The 21497-nt window shown below is 43.1% G+C and overlaps 2 protein-coding genes across 7 annotated transcripts; both read left to right on the forward strand.

Moving 5' to 3' along the window:
* The first annotated feature begins 44 nt into the window (after nt 1-44).
* On the forward strand, nt 45-11593 carry LOC139418361 (phosphatidylinositol-3,5-bisphosphate 3-phosphatase MTMR2). Its single transcript, XM_071167753.1, has 16 exons — nt 45-281; nt 803-908; nt 1024-1047; nt 1175-1238; nt 1327-1421; nt 1506-1610; nt 1817-1921; nt 2022-2105; nt 2184-2333; nt 2482-2670; nt 2883-3068; nt 3144-3350; nt 5014-5106; nt 5279-5392; nt 5603-5779; nt 9456-11593. The coding sequence occupies exons 1-16, from the start codon at nt 202-204 to the stop codon at nt 9615-9617; spliced, it is 1941 nt and encodes a 646-aa protein (XP_071023854.1). The 5' UTR covers nt 45-201; the 3' UTR covers nt 9618-11593.
* Nucleotides 11594-11963: 370 nt separating this feature from the next.
* On the forward strand, nt 11964-21251 carry LOC139418362 (protein FAM76B). Of its 6 annotated transcripts, none has more exons than XM_071167755.1 (10): nt 11964-12417; nt 13365-13429; nt 13560-13614; nt 13712-13867; nt 13971-14158; nt 14395-14445; nt 14550-14678; nt 14936-15071; nt 16282-16383; nt 19512-21251. In XM_071167755.1, the coding sequence occupies exons 1-10, from the start codon at nt 12331-12333 to the stop codon at nt 19599-19601; spliced, it is 1059 nt and encodes a 352-aa protein (XP_071023856.1). In that variant the 5' UTR covers nt 11964-12330; the 3' UTR covers nt 19602-21251. The 6 variants fall into 6 exon arrangements, with proteins under 6 accessions (XP_071023856.1, XP_071023855.1, XP_071023857.1 ...); XM_071167754.1 differs by having other exon boundaries at nt 11986-12417; nt 14550-14702; XM_071167756.1 differs by having other exon boundaries at nt 11986-12417; nt 14939-15071.
* The last annotated feature ends 246 nt before the right edge of the window (nt 21252-21497 follow it).

Below are 21497 nucleotides of genomic sequence, written 5' to 3' on the forward strand. Positions count from 1 at the left end.
AATGGCGGCAGGGGGCGCTACCCCCAACTCCAAACACCACTCCCTTGTTTATTATGGATTGGGGACTCTGGGAAAAGATGGCAGCTTCCTGTCTGTACCTGGGATTTACTTTTCACCAAGGACGGAATCAAAACAGTTGCATGTAGATATCTGCCCAATCGCCTCAAATTCATATATTTGAATACTTTACTAAGATTTACCATGGAGAAGAGTGGAAGCATCGACAGTCTGGGTTCGAAGCAATCCTCGTCAAGGCAGGCCAGCGTTGATTCATTGTCCAGGTGGGGCTCGTTCAACTAGCTCCCTGTGTAGTCGATTGACAGGAGCTTTTATAGTTGTCTAACTACATGCTATCTAAATATGGCGAAAAATTGTCGACAGTGAAGATATTGAATTATACTAGTGTATTTCAATGAAAGATGTTGATGAAGATGAAGTATCAGCTAAACCTTACTGGGAGATTCGGGTTACAAAAGTCGCTATAGCAGGCAGCCCGAGAAGGTAGACAGTTGGCCCAAGATAGCAGCCTTAGTTTATACACTAACGTTATCTAGTTAGCTAGACATAATGTCAGATTCCACAGCCATCTAGTCTGGGTACAAATAGCCCAGGGGACTGGAAATCAGAGAGGGTCTGTAAACATACAGAGTGGATCTATTCTCCAGTCCCCTGGGCTAGGTGCCAGCCATTTAGTTTCTGCTTTAGCGAACACGGCTGTCAAATGAACAAGCAATTTTGGTATGGTATTATTTCTCACTGGTCATTATCCTATAGTACACGTATTCTGCAATTCTGTTGACAGTACGTCCACGTCTCGTTCTGACCGGTCCGCTCACGCTGCCAAGGCCCCCTATGCGATGTCTTCTGACAATGTGTCCACCTCAACAGAGTTCTCCCCAGAACTACGGGTTGGTACATGGCTTTTCACCTACAACTTTACATAGATTCAGTTCTACTAGTGTAGCAATAGCATCTTAAACATGTCTGCGGTTAACCCTCTCGCTTTTCTCCTAATGATTTCAGGGCAGACCTAAAGCTGCTGCCAAGGTATAGTCTTCCATCCCTCTTCCCTCAAAGATTTGCGTTGGTGTTTTAGTAAAAATAATCAACTTGATTTGTGCTGTTGGCTACTCTGTATGTTTTACCTAAACATTGGATATTGTTTTATATACAGGTGCTCAGGGATTCAAACAAAGAAGAACCACAGTTACTACCAAAGGAAAGTGTGCAAGACATGGGTAGGTCATCTCCCCCACCCCCCAGCTATGGGTTATTTTGGGTTTAATGGAATGACCTGCTTAAACTTTTGTTTGTATTTTCTAACAGCCAAAGACGTCACTTACATCTGTCCTTACATCGGTGCACTGAGGGGGACATTGACTGTCACCAACTATAGATTGTTCTTCAGATGCATGGATAGGGTATGCTTTTCAGCTTTCGATTTGTCTCCATTCCACTCTTCAGGATGTCAAATCAGTGTTCTTATTATTTCCTTTGTCTCCTAGGAACCAGCGTTTGTGCTGGACTTGCCCCTGGGGGTAGTGAGCCGTGTGGAGAAGATAGGAGGTGCATCTAGCCGTGGTGAGGTCTCCTACGGGCTGGTCTGCAAGGTGAGCAGTGACCACCAAAAAAATGTCTGGAACATCCCTTACCTGCTGTTTATACTAATATATAATCTCTTTGTTGCTCTCAAAGAGAACAGGCATTTTTCTTATTTTTCTTATACTTCAGACTCTAATCACTGCATTCTAGGGCTTCTTCTTTCTCTGAGTGTAAATGACAATGGTTACAGTGACCTGTCACTCTGTCTCCTCAGGATATCCGTAATCTGCGGTTTGCACACAAGCAGATGGAGGACTCACTCAGGAAGTCCATTTTTGAGATCCTGATGAAATTTGCCTTTCCTGTTTCCAATGGTTTGGTGAGTGAGTCACTAGGTCTGTTGCCCATGGTCTGCTACTGTGTACTATAAAGGCCCAGGGCCAACTGACTGACTATGTTTTTCCCTCTGTCATCCACAGCCAATCTTTGCCTTTGAGTATGGGCAGGTCTATCCTGAAAATGGCTGGAAAGTGTATGATGCTCAAGCAGAATACAAAAGACAGGTATTTGGAAGATTTCAAAAATCTGGGCTTTAGGTATAAGTTGTTTTTAAATGTTTTTATATTCGTATGTGTGTGTAGGGAATACCCAACGAGAGCTGGAGGATAACTAAAGTGAATGATCACTACGAAGTGTGTGACACTTACCCATCAAACCTGGTGGTGCCTGTCAACATACCAGATGAGGAGTTGAAGAGAGTGGCTGCCTTCAGAGCCAAGGGCAGGATACCTGTGAGTTAGCATTTACACTTCACACTGTCCCCACTCTTTAACTGTCTGCGGTACCTCTGTAGTAGTACGCTAATGTAGTACCACACTGATGTAGTACCTGCGGTCTTGTGTTACTGTCCGTGCCAATGCCTCTGCTGTGGCTCTGCAGGTGCTGTCGTGGATTCACCCAGAGAGCCAGGCCACAGTGACCCGCTGTAGTCAGCCCATGGTCGGGGTCAATGGCAAGCGTAGCAAAGACGATGAGAAGTACCTCCAGGCCATCATGGATGCCAACGCTCAGTCCCACAAGCTCTTCATCTTCGATGCCAGGCCTAGCGTCAATGCTGCCGCCAACAAGGTATGTAGTTAGTAATAATAATCATGTTTTATTTTGCGTCAAAGTGCATTTCCCACACACAGTGCCTATACAGTTCAATGCTCAACCCATAGTGTTGTTTTCTTTGGATTTGATTTTGATCTCCTCTCACTGTAAGTATGAAAACTATTCAGTGTTATTCAAAGAGTATATTCAATTCCAAGAGATGACTACATTCCCTGCGTTCTCCTCAGATGAAAGGGGGTGGCTATGAGAGTGAGGATGCCTATCAGAATGCAGAGCTGGTGTTCTTGGACATCCACAACATCCATGTGATGAGAGAGTCACTGCGCAAGCTGAAGGAGGTGGTCTATCCCAACATCGAGGAGTCCCATTGGCTCTCCAACCTCGAGTCCACTCATTGGCTGGAGCACATCAAGGTGAGGAGAGAAGGGAGAGAAAAAAAATCAAGGTTGAGATTATTTGTTGAACCTGTCTGTCTGTTCCCTGTGTAGCTGATCCTGGCTGGGGCACTGCGTATTGCAGACAAGGTGGAGTCTGGGAAGACTTCAGTGGTAGTTCACTGCAGTGATGGATGGGACCGTACTGCCCAGCTCACCTCCCTGGCCATGCTGATGCTGGACGGACACTACCGCACCATCCGCGGCTTCCAGGTGCTGCTGGAGAAAGAGTGGCTGAGCTTTGGCCACCGCTTCCAGCTAGTAAATAAGCCTTTACTGCCTCTAACAGTGTTGTGTTCCTTATACCAAGCTAAAACACTTGGGACACATTCTCTTGATTATTCATTTACAGTGCCTTGCGAAAGTATTCGGCCCCCTTGAACTTTGCGACCTTTTGCCACATTTCAGGCTTCAAACATAAATATATAAAACTGTATTTTTTTGTGAAGAATCAACAACAAGTGGGACACAATCATGAAGTGCAACGACATTTATTGGATATTTCAAACTTTTTTAACAAATCAAAAACTGAAAAATTGGGCGTGCAAAATTATTCAGCCCCCTTAAGTTAATACTTTGTAGCGCCACCTTTTGCTGCGATTACAGCTGTAAGTCGCTTGGGGTATGTCTCTATCAGTTTTGCACACCGAGAGACTGAAATTCTTTCCCATTCCTCAGCTCAGTGAGGTTGGATGGAGAGCATTTGTGAAGAGCAGTTTTCAGTTCTTTCCACAGATTCTCGATTGGATTCAGGTCTGGACTTTGACTTGGCCATTCTAACACCTGGATATGTTTATTTTTGAACCATTCCATTGTAGATTTTGCTTTATGTTTTGGATCATTGTCTTGTTGGAAGACAAATCTCCATCCCAGTCTCAGGTCTTTTGCAGACTCCATCAGGTTTTCTTCCAGAATGGTCCTGTATTTGGCTCCATCCATCTTCCCATCAATTTTAACCATCTTCCCTGTCCCTGCTGAAGAAAAGCAGGCCCAAACCATGATGCTGCCACCACCATGTTTGACAGTGGGGATGGTGTGTTCAGGGTGATATACGACTGATTGTTGTCCTATGGACAGAGTCTCCCACCTCAGCTGTAGATCTCTGCAGTTCATCCAGAGTGATCATGGGCCTCTTGGCTGCATCTCTGATCAGTCTTCTCCTTGTATGAGCTGAAAGTTTAGAGGGACGGCCAGGTCTTGGTAGATTTGCAGTGGTCTGATACTCCTTCCATTTCAATATTATCGCTTGCACAGTGCTCCTTGGGATGTTTAAAGCTTGGGAAATCTTTTTGTATCCAAATCCGGCTTTAAACTTCTTCACAACAGTATCTCGGACCTGCCTGGTGTGTTCCTTGTTCTTCATGATGCTCTCTGCGCTTTTGACGGACCTCTCAGACTATCACAGTGCAGGTGCATTTATACGGAGACTTGATTACACACAGGTGGATTGTATTTATCATCATTAGTCATTTAGGTCAACATTGGATCATTCAGAGATCCTCACTGAACTTCTGGAGAGAGTTTGCTGCACTGAAAGTAAAGGGGCTGAATAATTTTGCACGCCCAATTTTTCAGTTTTTGATTTGTTAAAAAAGTTTGAAATATCCAATAAATGTCGTTCCACTTCATGATTGTGTCCCACTTGTTGTTGATTCTTCACAAAAAAATACAGCTTTATATCTTTATGTTTGAAGCCTGAAATGTGGCAAAAGGTCGCAAAGTTCAAGGGGGCTGAATACTTTCGCAAGGCACTGTACGTTTTGGAAATGCTCGGGACATTCTAATGTGGTAAGAGAAGTTAAATTTCCTGACTCACATGGGTCAACCATCGCCATGGCACAGCTTTACCCTTCTTGTGTTTTGTTCAGCCATTACGGTCACTTGACTTTCTGTTCTTCTCCCTCCTTCCCCACTCTCCTTCCAGAGGATCGGTCATGGGGATAAGAACCACACAGACGCAGACCGCTCGCCTGTCTTCCTGCAGTTCATTGACTGTGTGTGGCAGATTACCCGACAGGTGAGGGACATCACTGGTAGGGGTTGTTGATGGGTAGTCATGTGACCTGAGCAGAAAAAAATCCAGGCTTAGTAATAAGGTACACATTACACACGGGATATTTACTGATGTACATAATCCCTCCGGATTCTCCTGATCGTATATGGATTATAATTTAACTGTTCCTGTCTAGTTTCCTGCAGCCTTTGAGTTCAACGAGTACTTCCTGGTCACCATCCTGGACCACATGTACAGCTGCCTGTTTGGGACATTCATGTGTAACAGTGAACAGCAAAGGGTGAAGGAGGTGAGAGTGCAGACTATGTTAGGTTTAAACACCACTTGGATGGAGTGCAATTCAGAAAACCTGAAACTAAACTCAATGTTTATTTGACTGTCTCTCATGGATGACATTTCATACATAGTTGTCATAACAGTGCTAATAGGAATATGCTAATGGTTATGTTTTATTTGCTAATGTTAAAACCAACATCTCATACATCTAATTGTTCTGCAGGAGCTGCCTAAGAAGACAGTTTCTCTGTGGGCCTACATCAACAGCCAGCTAGAGGAGTTCACCAACCCTCTTTATGTCAACTATTCCAACCATGTGCTGTTCCCAGTGGTCAGCATGCGCCACCTGGAGCTCTGGGTGGGATACTACATCCGCTGGAACCCTCGCATGAGGCCACAGGTCTGGGCAAACTACCTCACTTTCATAGTAGTAGTAATGATGTTGATAGTAGTAATATTTATGCTATCTTGAATAATTGTCCCCCTGAATGAAATTGAGGAGGGGATTATGGATCTCTCTCTGCCCATTAGTATGTTAGTCACACGCAATATCTCCTACAGCACTGGCCCGATTTCAGGTCTGCGCTCAGGTCTGTTGAACACTGGTCTGACCAATCTGATTCCATGCTTCAAGAATGCTTCGATCACGTGGATTGGGATATGTTCCGCATTGCGTCAAACAACAACATCAACGAATACGCTGATTCGGTGAGCAAGTTTATTAGCAAGTGCATCGGCGATGTCATACCCACAGCAACTATTAAAACATTCCCAAACCGGGCCTCCCGGGTGGCGCAGGGCTCTGTACCTCAGCGCCAGCTGTGCCACCAGAGACTCTGGGTTTTCGCCCAGGCTCTGTCGTAACCGGCTGCGACCGGGAGGTCCGTGGGGCGACGCACAATTGGCCTAGCGTCGTCCGGGTTAGGGAGGGTTTGGCCGGTAGGGATATCCTTGTCTCATCGCGCACCAGCGACTCCTGTGGTCGGGCCGGGCGCAGTGCACGCTAACCAAGGTTGCCAGGTGCACAGTGTTTCCTCCGACACATTGGTGCGGCTGGCTTCCGGGTTGGATGCGCGCTGTGTTAGAAGCAGTGTGGCTTGGTTGGGTAGTGTATCGGAAGACGCATGACTTTCAATCTTTGTCTCTCCCGAGCCCGTACGGGCGTTGTAGCGATGAGACAAGATAGTATCTACTAACGGATACCACGAAATTGGGGAGAAAAAGGGGTAACATTTTTTACAAAATTTAAATAATTCCCAAACCAGAAACCGTGGATTGATGGAAGCATTCATGCGAAACTGAAAGCGTGAACCACTGCTTTTAACCAGGGCAAGTTGACCGGAAACATTAGTGAATACAAACAGTGTAGGTATTCCCTCAGCAAGGCAATCAAACAAGTCAGTATAGAGACAAAGTAGAGTCGCAATTCAACGGCTCAGACACGAGGTATGTGGCAGGTCTACAGTCAATCACGGATTACAAAAAGAAAACCAGCCCCGTCTCGGACCAGGACGTCTTGCTCCCAGACAGACTAAACTTCTTTGCTCGCTTTGAAGACAATACAGTGCCACTGACATCGGAGAAATATTGTTACGTCTGAGCGCCGTCTCAGATTATTGAAATGTTAGATTTTTTTTAAACGTTATGGAAAAAGCCTAACACAGCGGTTGCATTAAGAACCAGTGTATCTTTAATTATATGTAGAACATGTATCTTTAGTCAAAGTTTATGATGAGTATTTCTGTTATCTGGTGTAGCTTTCTATAATTCCTCCGGATATTTTGGAGGAATTTCTGAACATGGCGTCAATGTAAACCGAGATTTGTGGATATAAATATGCATATTATCGAACAAAACATAAATGTATTGTGTAACATGTCACAGGTTAGTGATTGATTTTATTTCTAATCCTGCTTTTGTGATTTTATCTTTGGCTGGAAAAAATGGCTGCGTTTTTTTCTTTGGTTTGGTGGTGGTCTAACATAAATATATGTTGTGTTTTCGCTGTAAAACATTTTAAAAATCTGACATGATGGGTAGATGAACAAGGTGTTTATCTTTCATTTGAGGTATTGGACTTGTTAATGTGTGAAAGTTAAATATTTCTAAAGAATATTTTTGAATTCCCTGCGCCACCTTTTCAGCTGAAGGGGGGAGGGGAACGCCTTGCCCCAACAGGTTTTAACCCTCGCAAGGCTGCAGGCCCAGACGGCATCCCCAGCCGCGTCCTCTGATATTCTATCAATGCTTATCCCAGTCTGCTGTTCCCATATGCTTCAAGAGGGCCACCATTGTTTCTGTTCCCAAGAAAGCTACGGTAACTGAGCTAAATGACTACTGCCCCGTAGCACTCACTTCCTTCATCATGAAGTGCTTTGAGAGACTAGCCAAGGACCATATCACCTCCACCCTACCTGACACCCTAGAACCACTCCAATTTGCCTACCGCCCCAATAGGTCCATAGACAACGCAATCCCAACCACACTGCACACTGCCCTAACCCATCTGGACAAGAGGAATACCTATGTGAGAATGCTGTTCATCGACTACAGCTCAGCATTTAACACCATAGTACCCTCCAAACTCGTCATCAAGCTCGAGACCCTGGGTCTAGACCCCGCCCTTTGCAACAGGGTACTGGACTTCCTGACGGGCCGCCCCCAGGGGGTGTGGGTAGGTAACAACATCTCCACCCCGCTGGTCCTCAACACTGGGGCCCCACAAGGGTGAGTTCTGAGCCCTCTCCTGTACTCCCTGTTCACCCATAACTGCGTGGCCATGCACGCCTCCAACTCAATCATTAAGTTTGCAGACGACACTACAGTGGTAGACTTGATTACCAACAATGACGAGAAGGCCTACATGGAGGAGGTGAGGGCCCTCTGTCTTGGTGTCAGGAAAATAACCTCGCACTCAACGTCAACAAAACAAAGGAGATGATCGTGGTCTTCAGGAAGCAGCAGAGGGAGCACCCCCCTATCCACATCGACGGGACAGTAGTGGAGAGGGTAGTACGTTTTAAGTTCCTCGGCGTACACATCATGGACAAACTGAATTGGTCTACCCACACAGACAGCGTGGTGAAGAAGGCGCAGCAGCGCCTCTTCAACCTTAGGAAGGCTGAAGAAATTCAGCTTGTCACCAAAAGCACTCACAAACTTTTACAGATGCACAATCGAGAGAGCATCTTGTCGGGCTGTATCACTGCCTGGTACGGCAACTGCTCCGCCCACAACAGCAAGGTTCTCCAGAGGGTAGTGAGGTCTGCACAACGCATCAAACTACGTGCCCTCCAGGACACCTACACCACCCGATGTCACAGGAAGGCCATAAAGATCATCAAGGACAACAACCACCCGAGCCACTGCCTGTTCACCCCGCTATCATCCAGAAGGCGAGGTCAGTACAGGTGCATCAAAGCTGGGACCGAGAGACTGAAAAACAGCTTTTATCTCAAGGCCATCAGAATGTTAAACAGCCAACAGCTGCTGCCAACATACTGACTCAACTCCAGCCACTTTAAGAATGGAAAAATTGATGTAAAAAATATATCACTAGCCACTTTAAACTATGCCACTTTGTTTACATACCCTACATTACTCATCTCATATGTATATACTGTACTCGATACCATCTACTGCATTTTGCCTATGCCGTTCTGTACCATCACTCATTCATATATTTTTATGTACATATTCTTCATCCCTTTACACTTGTGTGTATAAGGTAGTTGTTGTGAAATTGTTAGGTTAGATTACTCGTTGGTTATTACTGCAATGTCGGAACTAGAAGCACAAGCATTTCGCTACACTCGCATTAACATCTGCTAACCATGTGTATGTGACAAATAAAAGAAAATTTGATTTGATTTGCCATTTAAGATCCGGCATTTACAAAATTACAATGATTGGCCCAAGGCGGGTTCTGTTAGTCACACACGGTATCTCAATTGGCCGGGGGTGGCTGCATAATTTGTGGGGGACTACATTTTTAGTATAAATGGCAGTTTATATGCTTGTTTTAGCATAGTTATGTTCTAGTGTTGACCACTACTGTTTGTGTACCTTCTTCCCAGGAGCCTGTTCACCAGCGCTACAAGGAGCTGCTGGCCAAGCGGGCGGAGCTTCAGAAGAGGGTGGAGGAGCTACAGCGAGACGTGACCAATCGCTCTGCCTCCTCCACTGAGAGGGCTGGCTCGCCCACCCGCTCCATCACTCCCGTTCAGACCTTTGTTTGACAGGGGGCTTATAGAGTAAGGCTAAGGACTGAGGCCTCACAACGATAAGGTGCCATGCCCATAACTAATAGACTGCACTGCAGGGGACTTGCTGTGTCACACATTCCTGCTTAACATGACACACTCCTGTAGAAAGCAACGCAACCACCAAGTGTCTGTAGAAACCATGTGCTGGCCTTTGGATGTTCCATCTCACTGCTGCTCCAACAGCTGAGGTTGTACAGGGTCAGACCCATAGAAATAGAATAAGAATATGAATTTATATGTCTATGGTCAGAACCATATGTTGTCTATGCACCAAAAAGACGTGCTGCCTCTGTTTCAGACCACCCATAGACAATAACAGAGGCCTCTAGTGGCCAAAAGGCTGTTTTAGCATGGGCAGCATCATTAAGGGCTTCCACCATGCTTCTGCCATTTTAAAGTAATCAACGTTTTCAAAAGGGTGGTGATTCCTATGGGTTGTAGCCTCAATGGCACTGCCCATGCTGTCACACATGCTATAATGGCACATATATAAAGATGAGTCCTCTATTTATCTCTGAGACCACCTCACTATAGCCATACTATACTTCACTGACCTTTGCTACCAGGGTCAAGAGTACTGTAACATATAATGATCATCAAATAATCCCTCACAAGTATGCTATTGCATATCGGCTTAACTACATCCAGTATTATTACTTTAGAATAAACTAATGCATTAAGTACACTAAATTATTAATAGGATAAAACAAGTAGCTAATATGCTCAATGAATTTCTTCGTTGTGAAAGCGAGGTGGAGAATTGAAAAAGAAAAAATACATGCTATTTAAGCAATTTTCTGTTTATTTGTACTTGACATATTCCAAATAGGTTTTGAGGTCAGAAATGTCTGCAAATGGTTTTAAAGCTGAGAAAATAGTTACTGGATGGACACATATTTTGACCAAATAGGTATGAATGAATGTGGGTGTTCCATCTGATCAGTATGTTGATGTTTTTTTCTAAGCTGTTGAGTTCTTTTTACTAGCAAGTTAACTACATATTATTTCCATTCTCTTAGCCTAGGTTGTGTGTACAGTTTATACCATAGACTTTTAGGTTAATACTGCGCTCTGAGTCTCAGTTATAATTAGGTGATAACTTGAGGGCTTTGGTGATGATGTGTACGTCACGTTGCAGACTGTTTACCCAAAACAGATCAGTAAAATTGACAATGTGCATGACATGGTTTAGTTGAAAGGTCATACCCACAGGTTGTTACTAAATGCTGCATATGTATCGAATAACAAATTCTACAGAAACTAGAAACTGAATGCCACAGATGGCACTAACCATTCCTCCATGGAAAATGTTAAGACTCGCCAACAACATGCATCTCACAGGCACAGTGATGTAGAGCTTTGCACTGTTGTTTAAAATAAATGGTCACAACAGGGTTTTGTCTTTGAACAGTGATCTGATTACTAACCAGAGGAAAAGTAGTGAGGCTCATTCCCCACTAGTGCAATGATGAAGTGGCTTTTTTCATGGCCTCACAAGGGCACATCCTTAATCAATATAAATCCTTAACTGTTTAACTAATATTTATGTGTTAGTAGAATAATTAATTTGGTAAGAATGTTATGGTCAATTTAATAGCGGGCCATTAACTTAGAACAAGCTGACTACCATGGACTGTAACCCATGCCTGTCAACAATACACGTTTGACCGCAATATTTGGATAATTTATTTGTTTTTGTTTAAATGTTAATTTGCAAAATTGGAAATAAAAATATTTCTTGTCCTTATATATTATGATCACCAATATATTGTTAGTAGGTAGGTAGATACAACATGACAAATTACTTTATATTGCCTGTGAACCACAGCATATGGCCCAGCACATCAGCAGTTTATCCAGCCTGAATTTACTTTGCTCTTTGATCCGGGATTGACCCCGGTTGCTGTTGACTTCATTTAATGATAAATAAAAGACCACCACAAATTAAATGTGTGTTGTGAACACAATCTTCAACAGAATTCATAGTACCATTGCATTGCCTAATATTTTCAGAATGACTCTGACAATGTACACAACGGTATGAATATATTGTTCTCTTTTATCCCCAGCCACCTGACAGTGACATTTAATTACATGTAGCAGCTAGCTTTTAGAATTAAAAGATCTAACAGTAATACTGCATATGTACATTCTAGTTACTTTGTTTCCATATTCCTCTTTTCACAGTGATACAAATTGAGGCAGCTTAATGGCACTTAATCGCTCTGTTGTTTTGCACTGTGATTGGCTTCTGTGTTTCAAATTACAAAGTCCCGCGCACTAATGATGTGTCATGATTGGCTTCTCTTTCTTTCTTCTGTCGTTGGCCGCATCCGGTTTGAATGACGACGTTGCGGATACAAAAAAAGAGAAAGGGAAAATAGGAATAGCTAGCTAAGAACAGCGAAAAAACTATTTACATTTTACTCTTGTTTATACATTTTGCGGATGCTAGATCAGTATTTTTGACTACCTATGTCAAGTAACTTATGTTAGCTAGCCAACGGAGAGAGATGATAGATATTTAGCTGTTTATTTAGCATTAGTTTAGCTATTATTGGCTAGCTACAGGCTTAGTTAGCTAACGTTAGCTACCAAGGAAATTGTTTGACAACACATTGTCTGGGAGACTAGCTATTTCACTCTATTTGTTTTTATCTTTGACTTTTTCTTGATCTGGGTGATAATGGCAACATCGGCCCTGTACGCGTGTACGAAGTGTAACCAGCGGTATCCTTTCGAAGAACTGTCGCAGGGACAGCAACTGTGCAAGGTTTGGACTGGAAGTGTTTGGGTGATAGCTAGCTAGTTAACTAGCACCACATTTTGCAATATGAATAGATTACAAAGCAACTGCTACAGGCTCATATGCATTTCGACTGCTCCCTGGATGTTTAATTATAAGGTCTCTGGCCACATTCAGCACTTCTCGCAAGCGATGGCTTTGATGATAGATTATGTAACAACTAACTATTATCCTTGCAGCCTGTCTGGGACGCAAATGGCCACCTTGTTAGATAATGTCACACGCAGGACGATATAATTTATTCGCGAAATGTTTTTTCTATTCATGCAGTCTGCTGGATGTAGCAGACAAAATAACGTCAGATGAACATTTGGTTAACTAGCTAGCTAGATCTTTTCACATTACGTCTCCCATGACCTGTTCATTTAGCATTTGTTTACACTTCATGCGCTTTACAAATAATACAAATTGGATTTATCATCGATGTAGCCACAGCGTCAGTGTCTTTAACCTACCGGCAGCTACGAAATTGAATTCTAGGAGGCACAGTGTAGCATCCCTCTTCGCCCAGTAGTGTAGGCTATGTTCCACATAAATTCTTCATTCAATGGCAAAAATCAAGTTGAAATTTGTGGCAAATTATCACATTTTTGTATTCATGCGGGTGCGTTGGAAATGCATATTTCACATTGCCATAATACGCATACCACACACACATACTGGGCAGAAGGCTTGAAAACCTGTGTCTGAATAAAAGGTAAGAACACTATTCCATGCATGGTTAATTGTTGTAAACAAATGCATAACACTAAATAACGCCATACAAAGGGGTTTTGACATTTGGGACAAACCAAACTCACAACTCTCTGATTTAGATTTTAGTGAATTCTTAAAATGTTATGTCTTACATTATATCTGTTTGCGTTTATTTTTAAGCAAATGGCCTTGAGCTGCTTTGTTTCTTGTGTCAACAGGAGTGTCGCATCGCTCATCCCATCGTCAAGTGTACATACTGCAGATCAGAGTTTCAGCAGGAGAGGCGAGTTTTGCTCCATCACCTTTACTGTTTATGGTATTGTTATTCCAAAGGCATCACCATGTAATATAGTAAGTGATAACATTGGTTCCAGGATGTTGATGCGATTTCTTTTTCACGTTCTCTATTCCAGCAAAACAAACACAATTTGCAAGAAATGTGCCCAGAATGTAAAGCAGTTTGGGACGGTAAGTTTTGACTTGAATTGACACCTCTGTTATAATTTTACAACATGTATTGACTTCGTTATGGTTATGTTTGCCAAATCTTCTGTTCCCCACTCAGCCTAAACCCTGCCAGTATTGTAACATCATTGCTGCTTTCATTGGAACAAAGTGTCAGCGTTGCACTAACTCAGAGAAGAAGTATGGCCCTCCACAGACCTGTGAGCAGTGCAAACAACAGTGTGCATTTGACCGCAAGGAAGAGGGTAGGAGGAAGGTAGTCACGCACACCCGCTGCATTGATACCCTAACACACTTTGTCCAGCACTCATGGGATTGCGTATTTACCATTTTCCACTGTCCTGTGTGTGTGTTGTCAGGTGGATGGGAAGCTGCTGTGCTGGCTATGCACTCTGTCCTACCGCCGTGTGCTGCAGAAGACCAAGGAGCAAAGGAAAGGCTTCAGCTCCTCCCACTCCAACTCCTCGCTCAATGAGAAGGACCACCACTCCAGGCAGCAGCAGCATCATCAACACCACCAGCAGCACAGACACAGCAGCTCACATAAGTAGGCCATGGTGCCACAGCCCTATCCTCTAACTGTTAGGCCATTACTTCCTCTGTGATGCGGGTCTTCTGCAGGTCTCTACTCTGTCACAATACTGTATATCTATTGTGCTGAACGGGCACTTTTTGGAAGGATGTTGTGGTCTCTGAGTAATGATGCATGTGTCAGATATTTGAAGGAACATGTTGAAAAAATCTCTGATAACTTGGTGTTTGTTCTTTATTGTCTTTTTGTAGACTCAGTGGGAGCCTAAGTCCAGAGCAGGAGCAGGGACTGTGGAAGCAGAGGTAAGACTGACCCCCTCCCGTCTTGATTGACTGTTATGACAAGTCTTTTTGCCTAGTTATACAACTTAGTTAAACTATGGTATACTCTGGGACACTTTACACAGGTCTGATGGAGAGCCTCAGTGGCTAAAGTTGTGTGTTGGTTCTCCCCTCAGCCATAAATCGTCTTCGATCCAGAAGGAGACCCCAAAGAAGAAGCCAAAACTGGATGTGAAGCCATCCAACGGGGACAGGTACGAGAGGAGTTTCAATCACATGTAAGGAGTTACAAGCCAGCTCTAACTTTTGAAGTAAACATGGAAAACATCCAGTAGGTTCCTACTGACACTTTTTTGACCTCCATTGTTCTAACACACATCTCTGTGATAGATGCTATCAAGGTGTGTTGGAGCAGGTAATGGTACAAAGTGGGTCAGTGTGAAAGATCTGAGTTAAGGTGCTTTCCTTTTTCTGACTTTTCTTCCCTGCTCTCTGTCCTCTCTCCCATCAGTAGTTCCATTACCCAATCTATGGATTCTGGAGGAACGGACAACTTTATTCTGATCAGCCAGCTGAAAGAGGAAGTGATGTCATTAAAGAGAATGCTTCAACAGAGGGATCAGACAATACTGGAGAAGGACCGAAAGGTACACACCTAATTGTATCGTCACAGTAATTCATGCCCCTAAACGACCACTGCTGAGACGGGCTGCTCCCAGGTGGTAATGGTAGGCAACAACACATCTGCCACGCTGTTCCTCAACACGGGGAACCCTCAGAGGTGTGTGCTTAGTCCCCTCCTGTACTTCCTGTTCACCCACGACTGCGTGGCCAAGCATGACTCCAACATCATTAAGTTTGCTGACGACACAACGGTGGTAGGCCTGATCACTGACAATGATGAGACGGCCTATAGGGAGGAGGTCCAAGACCAGGCAGTGTGGTGCCAGGACAACAACCTCTCCCTCAATGTGAGCAAGACAAAGGAGCCAATCGTGGACTACAGGAAAAGGAGGGCCGAACACGCCCCCATTCGCATCAACGGGGCTGTAGTGGAGTGGGTCGAGAGCTTCAAGTTCCTTGGTGTCCACATCACCAACAAACTATCATGGTACCAAGAGAGTTGTGAAGAGGGCATGACAAAGCCTATTCCCCCATTTGGCATGGGTCCTCAAAAAGTTCTACAGCTGCATCATTGAGAGCATCTTGACCCGTTGCATCACTGCCTGGTATGGCAACTGCTTGGCATTTGACCGTAGGGTGCTACAGAGGGTAGTGCGTATGGCCCAGTACATCACTGGGGCCAAGCTTCCTGCCATCCAGGACCTATATACTAGGCGGTGTCAGAGGAAGGCCTCAATTGTCAGACTCCTGCCACCCAAGTCATAGACTGTTGTCTCTGCTACCGCACGGCAAGCGGTACTGGAGCGCCAAGTCTAGGACCAAAAGGCTCCATAACAGCTTATACCCCCAAGCATGACTATTTGCATTGTTTTTATACTGCTGTTACTCACTGTTTTATTATCTATGCATAGTCACTTTACCCCTACCTACATGTAGAAATGACCATGACTAACCTGTACCCCTGCACATTGACTCAGTATCCCATTTCATATTGCCTCATTATTGTTACTTTAGTTGATCTAGTAAATATTTTCTTAACCAACAACGCAGTTAAGAAAATCTAGTTAAGGGTTTGTCAGTAAGCATTTCACAGTAAGGCCTACTAAACCTGTTGTGTTCGGCACATGTGACATACGATTTGATTTGACAAACTATCCGTTTTGCTATGTTCAATGTGACTTCTGGTCATGTTGTATTCACCAGATCGTCTCCCTCTTTGTTTTGTACTTCCAGCTCACAGAACTCAAGGCAGACTTCCAGTACCAGGAATCTAACATGAGGGTTAAGATGAACAACATGGAGAAGGTGCACAAAGAGGCCATGGAACAGCAACAGGTAGAGTAAAAATTACCATACAGACATGAAAAAACAAGACATCTTGTGGGCCCCTAGCTAGGTTTCCATCCAATTGGCAACACAGTTTCATGTGAATATTCTAAAATCTGCATAAAAGTAATACGCACAATTTCCCATCCAAGATGTTTCCATCAAATTGACTTGTTGTTCATAAAAGGCAGTGCGTGATGACGTAGTGCACGTAAAAATACCTTTTGTGGTTAAATTCCCATGTACCGAATAAATATACAAGTTAAATGGGTATCCATTGCATTTTTAACTCTACTGATCGTTTTCTCTCAACATTTTGCACTCTATAGTGAATGTGCCCACTCTGGTATTGGCACGTGCACTCTAGCCAACAGCTTGCAGATACAGTGCAGGTATAGCCTACATGATTTGTTATGGACAAAAGAGCAAGATCATTTTTATTTGTCAAATAGTAAGACTCTTGACATTTTATTGGAGAGGAGCATGAAGCTCATCACCGTGCACTTTCACCACCCTGTGACGTTCATCATAACTTATTTCATCGGTAGCCTAATAAACTGCATGCTTTCCTGAGTTGTCGTGGGAGGACCTCATATTGCAACATACCTGTTGCTTCTCAAGCACATGGGATTCAAACAACTTTCCTAACAAGTTAGACAGTAGGATGAACCATACCTTCAGAAAGTATTCATACCCCTTATTCCACATTGTTGTTACAGCCTGAATTCAAAATGGATTAAATATATTTTCTACACACAATACCCCATAATGACAAAGTGAAAACATGTTTCTACATAAGTATTCATACCCCTGAGTCAATACTTTGTAAATGCACCTTTGGCAGCAATTACAGCTTTGAGTATCTGGGTAAGTCTAAGAGCTTTGCAGACCTGGATTGTGCAACATTTGCCCATTATTTTCAATATTCTACAAGTGCTGTTAAATTGGCTGTTGATTATTGCTAGACAACCATTTTCAGTTCTTGCCGCAGATTTAAGTCAGAACTGTTACTCGGCCACTCAGTCTTCTGGGTAAGATACTCCAGTGTAGAATTTGGCGTTGTGTTTTAGGTTGTTGTCCTTCTGAAAGGTGAATTCATCTCCCAGTGTCTGGTGGAAAGCAGACTAAACCAGGTTTTCCTCTAGGATTTTTCCTGTGCTTACCTCCATTCTGTAAAAATATTTTCCTGAAACTCCCCAGTCCTTAATGATTACAAGCATACCTATAACATGATCCAGCCACCACTATGCTTAAAAATATGAGTGGTACTCAGTAATGTGTTATATTCAGACAATGTCGAAGACGATAGACTCACCTTCATGGCATACAGCTTCCTTTCATCGTGACCACTGTTCTTTCTGACCAGAAACACTTTCCCATAGGCTACACAGAGAGGAAAGATTGGGAAAGTTTATCACATTTGATTGTAGCCCCTAACACCCATTCTACCACCCACCACATTTACAATCTTAACTTTTCATTCTAAATGTTCCACGCAATAAAATAGACAGAAATATAGTTATCCAGGTCTGATACTATGGCGCTATCCCGAGTGGTGCAGTGGTCTAAGGCACTGCATCTCAGTACGAGGTGTCCCTACAGTCCCTAGTTTCGAATCCAGGCTGTATCACATCCGGCTGTGATTGGGAGTCCCATAGGGTGGTGCACGATTGGGCCCAGCTTCGTCCAGGTTTTGCCGGAGTATGCAGTCATTGTAAAAAATTGAATACAAATATTTTACCTTTTATTTAACTAGGCAAGTCAGTTAAGAAGAAATTCTTATTTTCAATGACGGCCTAGGAACAGTGGGCAGAACGATAGATCTGTACCTTGTCAGCTCAGGGGTTTGAACTTGCAACCTTCCGGTTACTAGTCCAACACTCAAACCACTAGGCTACCCTGCCGCCCCAGGGTAGCCTTAACAATTTGTTCTTAAGTGACTTGCCTAGTTAAATAAAGGTTCAATAAAAAATGTAAATAAATAAAAATGGATTTGCCCCAAACATAACTTTGTATTCGGGGGGGGGGGGGAGATCTCTGCCCAGCCTGGCAAGAGTGGCCAAAAGGGTGTTTAGCATCCCCAGTGGCTCTGCAAGTGCAGAGAGGATATTTTATCTTCTGCTGTCCTGCTCTCCATGCATCGTCACATGAGCCTGAAGCCACAGACTGGCGTAACTCGTTTTTAATAAGATTTTAAAAAATTTGTATTTCATTCTAAGTAAGTCACAACCTATATGCACAATTTATAGATTCATTATTTAATACAACAAAATGTTTGTCCCTATCAGCCTATTGTGTTGCACTCGCAAATGCTTCACAATGTATTTCTGTGTAGGCTATAGCCTTGTGTAGGCTATAGCCTTGTGTAGGCTATAGCCTTGTGTGGGCTATAGCCTTGTGTGGGCTATAGCCTTGTGTGGGCTATAGCCTTGTGTGGGCTATAGCCTTGTGTGGGCTATAGCCTTGGAACTAAAATGAATTTTTAAAAGCCATATTATTTCTTCTCAGGCTCCCTGTCTGGCTACTGGCCTATTTAGTGTTTAAATGCTGTTTAATGACATTTAGTCTATTTTGAAATGTTAGCTTCTTTTCATGTTTATTCAAATACTTTTCATTATAATCCACATGGTTTGGTTGCAATACCTACAAACCAATTGGTAGGTCTAGGTGGTCACAAAAATAGATGGGTTTTGGTTAAATTGCGGTTTGAATGGAGGGAATTTGGAGCGCCAGTTTGTTTTTCTGTGAGCGCGGAGTGGTTTTTAGGGAAAGACCTGGAGCACCGGCGTGGTGCACCACTCAATGAGTGGGATTTCCAACCGCTTAACTCCCCTCACATGCTCTGGTGGGGAACAGAGAGTAGTAATTTAATAAAAATGTGATACACATATTGCACACAGTGAGCCCATGTGACTTGTTAAGCACATTTTGCCATAGCAAAAGGGTTGAATACTTTTGACTAAAGACTAAATGTAATCGCTTTTTTAAAATTCAGGCTGTAACACAACAAAAATGTGGAGAAAGTCGAGGGGTGTGAACACTTTCTGAAGGCACTATAATCAAACGCTCCTAGCTTGTGGTAAAGGCTTTCATTAAACATAGATGGTCACATACTCACTTATTTTCTTTTACTACAGGCCAAAAACCGGGAGCTGCTGAAACAAGTGGCCGCCCTCTCAAAGGGCAAGAAGTTTGACAGGACAGGGAGTTCACTGCTGTTACCGTAACGACAAGCCCACCCAACCACGGCTCAGTGGCTTCATTGTTTTAACACTGAAAGCCTGATGCCATTCTACCTTTCCCTCCCTCCTTCCTGTGTTTTCTCAATCATTTTGATCTTTTCAGTTATGTTATTCGTTGGAAAACAGGTGACCATGCTATACATGGAAATCCTCTTTCATGTTGGCATGAAAATAAGGACGCATCCTCAATTTCAACATGTTTTAAATGTTCTAACCCTGAGTTTTACTCTGCCACTGGATGTGATGTGACTGTGGATGAGGAGAAAGCCTCGTTAACACTGCCCGGGTCCAGCAGCATGTTTTGCGCAAGGTGGATACGATTCTGTCAACATCACAGATCCCACTTGATTTTTTTACGGATGTCATGCAATTTTATTTATTCAATTACATTTTGTAGCTTTTGGTCTTTTTCTCACCACATACTCAGCGTATTGCCCAGGTTTGGGAAATGTCTTTTCTTCAACAGCAACTTTCTCGTAACATATTAATTATATTTTTCTAAATGGATGTAATTATGGAAGAGAAACTCCTCCTTATTGGAGACCCTTCTCAACTTACTATGTATGCAAATGTCGAAAGGATCACTGACAACAGCATTGCTGGCCAGTAGCAGAGACCTCTAGACGTTAAAGTCCAAAAACCATCAACTCTATGAGAGATTTTTAAATTTGTTGTTTTGTAGAGACACTTTCAGGCTGCCCTCTTTCTCACTGTGACAGCTGTAGTGCTTTGCTGTTTTTCTGTAGTGGAACGATTTGTAATACTGCATGACTTACTGACATACAAGTTAGCATTGTGGTCTCCTGTACTATATTATAGGGTTTCTCAAATTGGGTTTCACAGGCCCCTGGGGGGGGGTAATGCAGGAGGTCTGCGGCCAGATCTCAAAATAACAGTTTTTGTTTTAAATTTAAAAAGAAAATCATGAATATTACTAACAGATGAATTATTAAATTAGGTTTGTTGAAGGGATCCGTGGATTAAGTTTAGAGGGTATAATTCAATTTAATATTATTCATCTACGGTTTGTTCTTAACTTTGGGCAGAATGGCCCTGGGAGGCTCACAGGGATATTGGTATCCACAGTACTCCACCAGTTATCTATTTTTCAACTCATTACTTCTCCCCCTCTCACCCAAGAAAATGCAGAACATGAATGCACTGTAATTAAAGTTCTCTCTGCCTCGTAGAAAATTGTGTACAATTGCAGGACATTAGCTTGTAGGGTATTAGCTTGTATGCTACTACTTCTCACTCGAGTTGTGTTCTGGTTAAGAGGGGGTCCCTGATGAATTTGGTATGACGAGTCCCCGGCCCCCAAAAGTTGAGAACCCCTGCTGTAATGTACTTTTTCAGCCTTTAAAAAAAAAATGTTTTTTTATACGTGTAAAGGTATTACAGGGATCAGCCTATGTATTTAAAATGTGTAACTTGTATCGGTTTTAGTGAGTGTGTGTGTGTGTGTCAGGTAAGGCTGGTTAATTATATAAATACATCTGTAGAATACGCTTTTTAAAGGAACGTACCGTTTCAGCCCTGCACCAAACTGAGCTGGTTTCATACTGTGGCGTACTGATCACTTTTGTACTTTTTCCAAACCCAATGTTTCAAAAATATTAAATCTGGTTAAACATACGTAGTGTTTTTATTTTACTACCATTATCTCAAGGAGTGGCTCTTTACTATTGGGCCTTTGTAGCAATCCTTTATAATAGTGTCAACCCCACACAAAGGCCATTCTAGCCTGGATTTTGCGTGTACTTTTTCCTCTTCCACCAGAGCTGGGGTTTTTGTCAACTGCTATTCCATGTTTAACCACTAGGTAGCACTCGTTAATTTGCTTTACTCTATAAGATCTGACACGCTGACTCGGAGGGCTCG

The sequence above is a fragment of the Oncorhynchus clarkii genome, chromosome 10, assembly GCF_045791955.1.
Source record: "Oncorhynchus clarkii lewisi isolate Uvic-CL-2024 chromosome 10, UVic_Ocla_1.0, whole genome shotgun sequence".
NCBI lineage: Eukaryota > Metazoa > Chordata > Actinopteri > Salmoniformes > Salmonidae > Oncorhynchus > Oncorhynchus clarkii.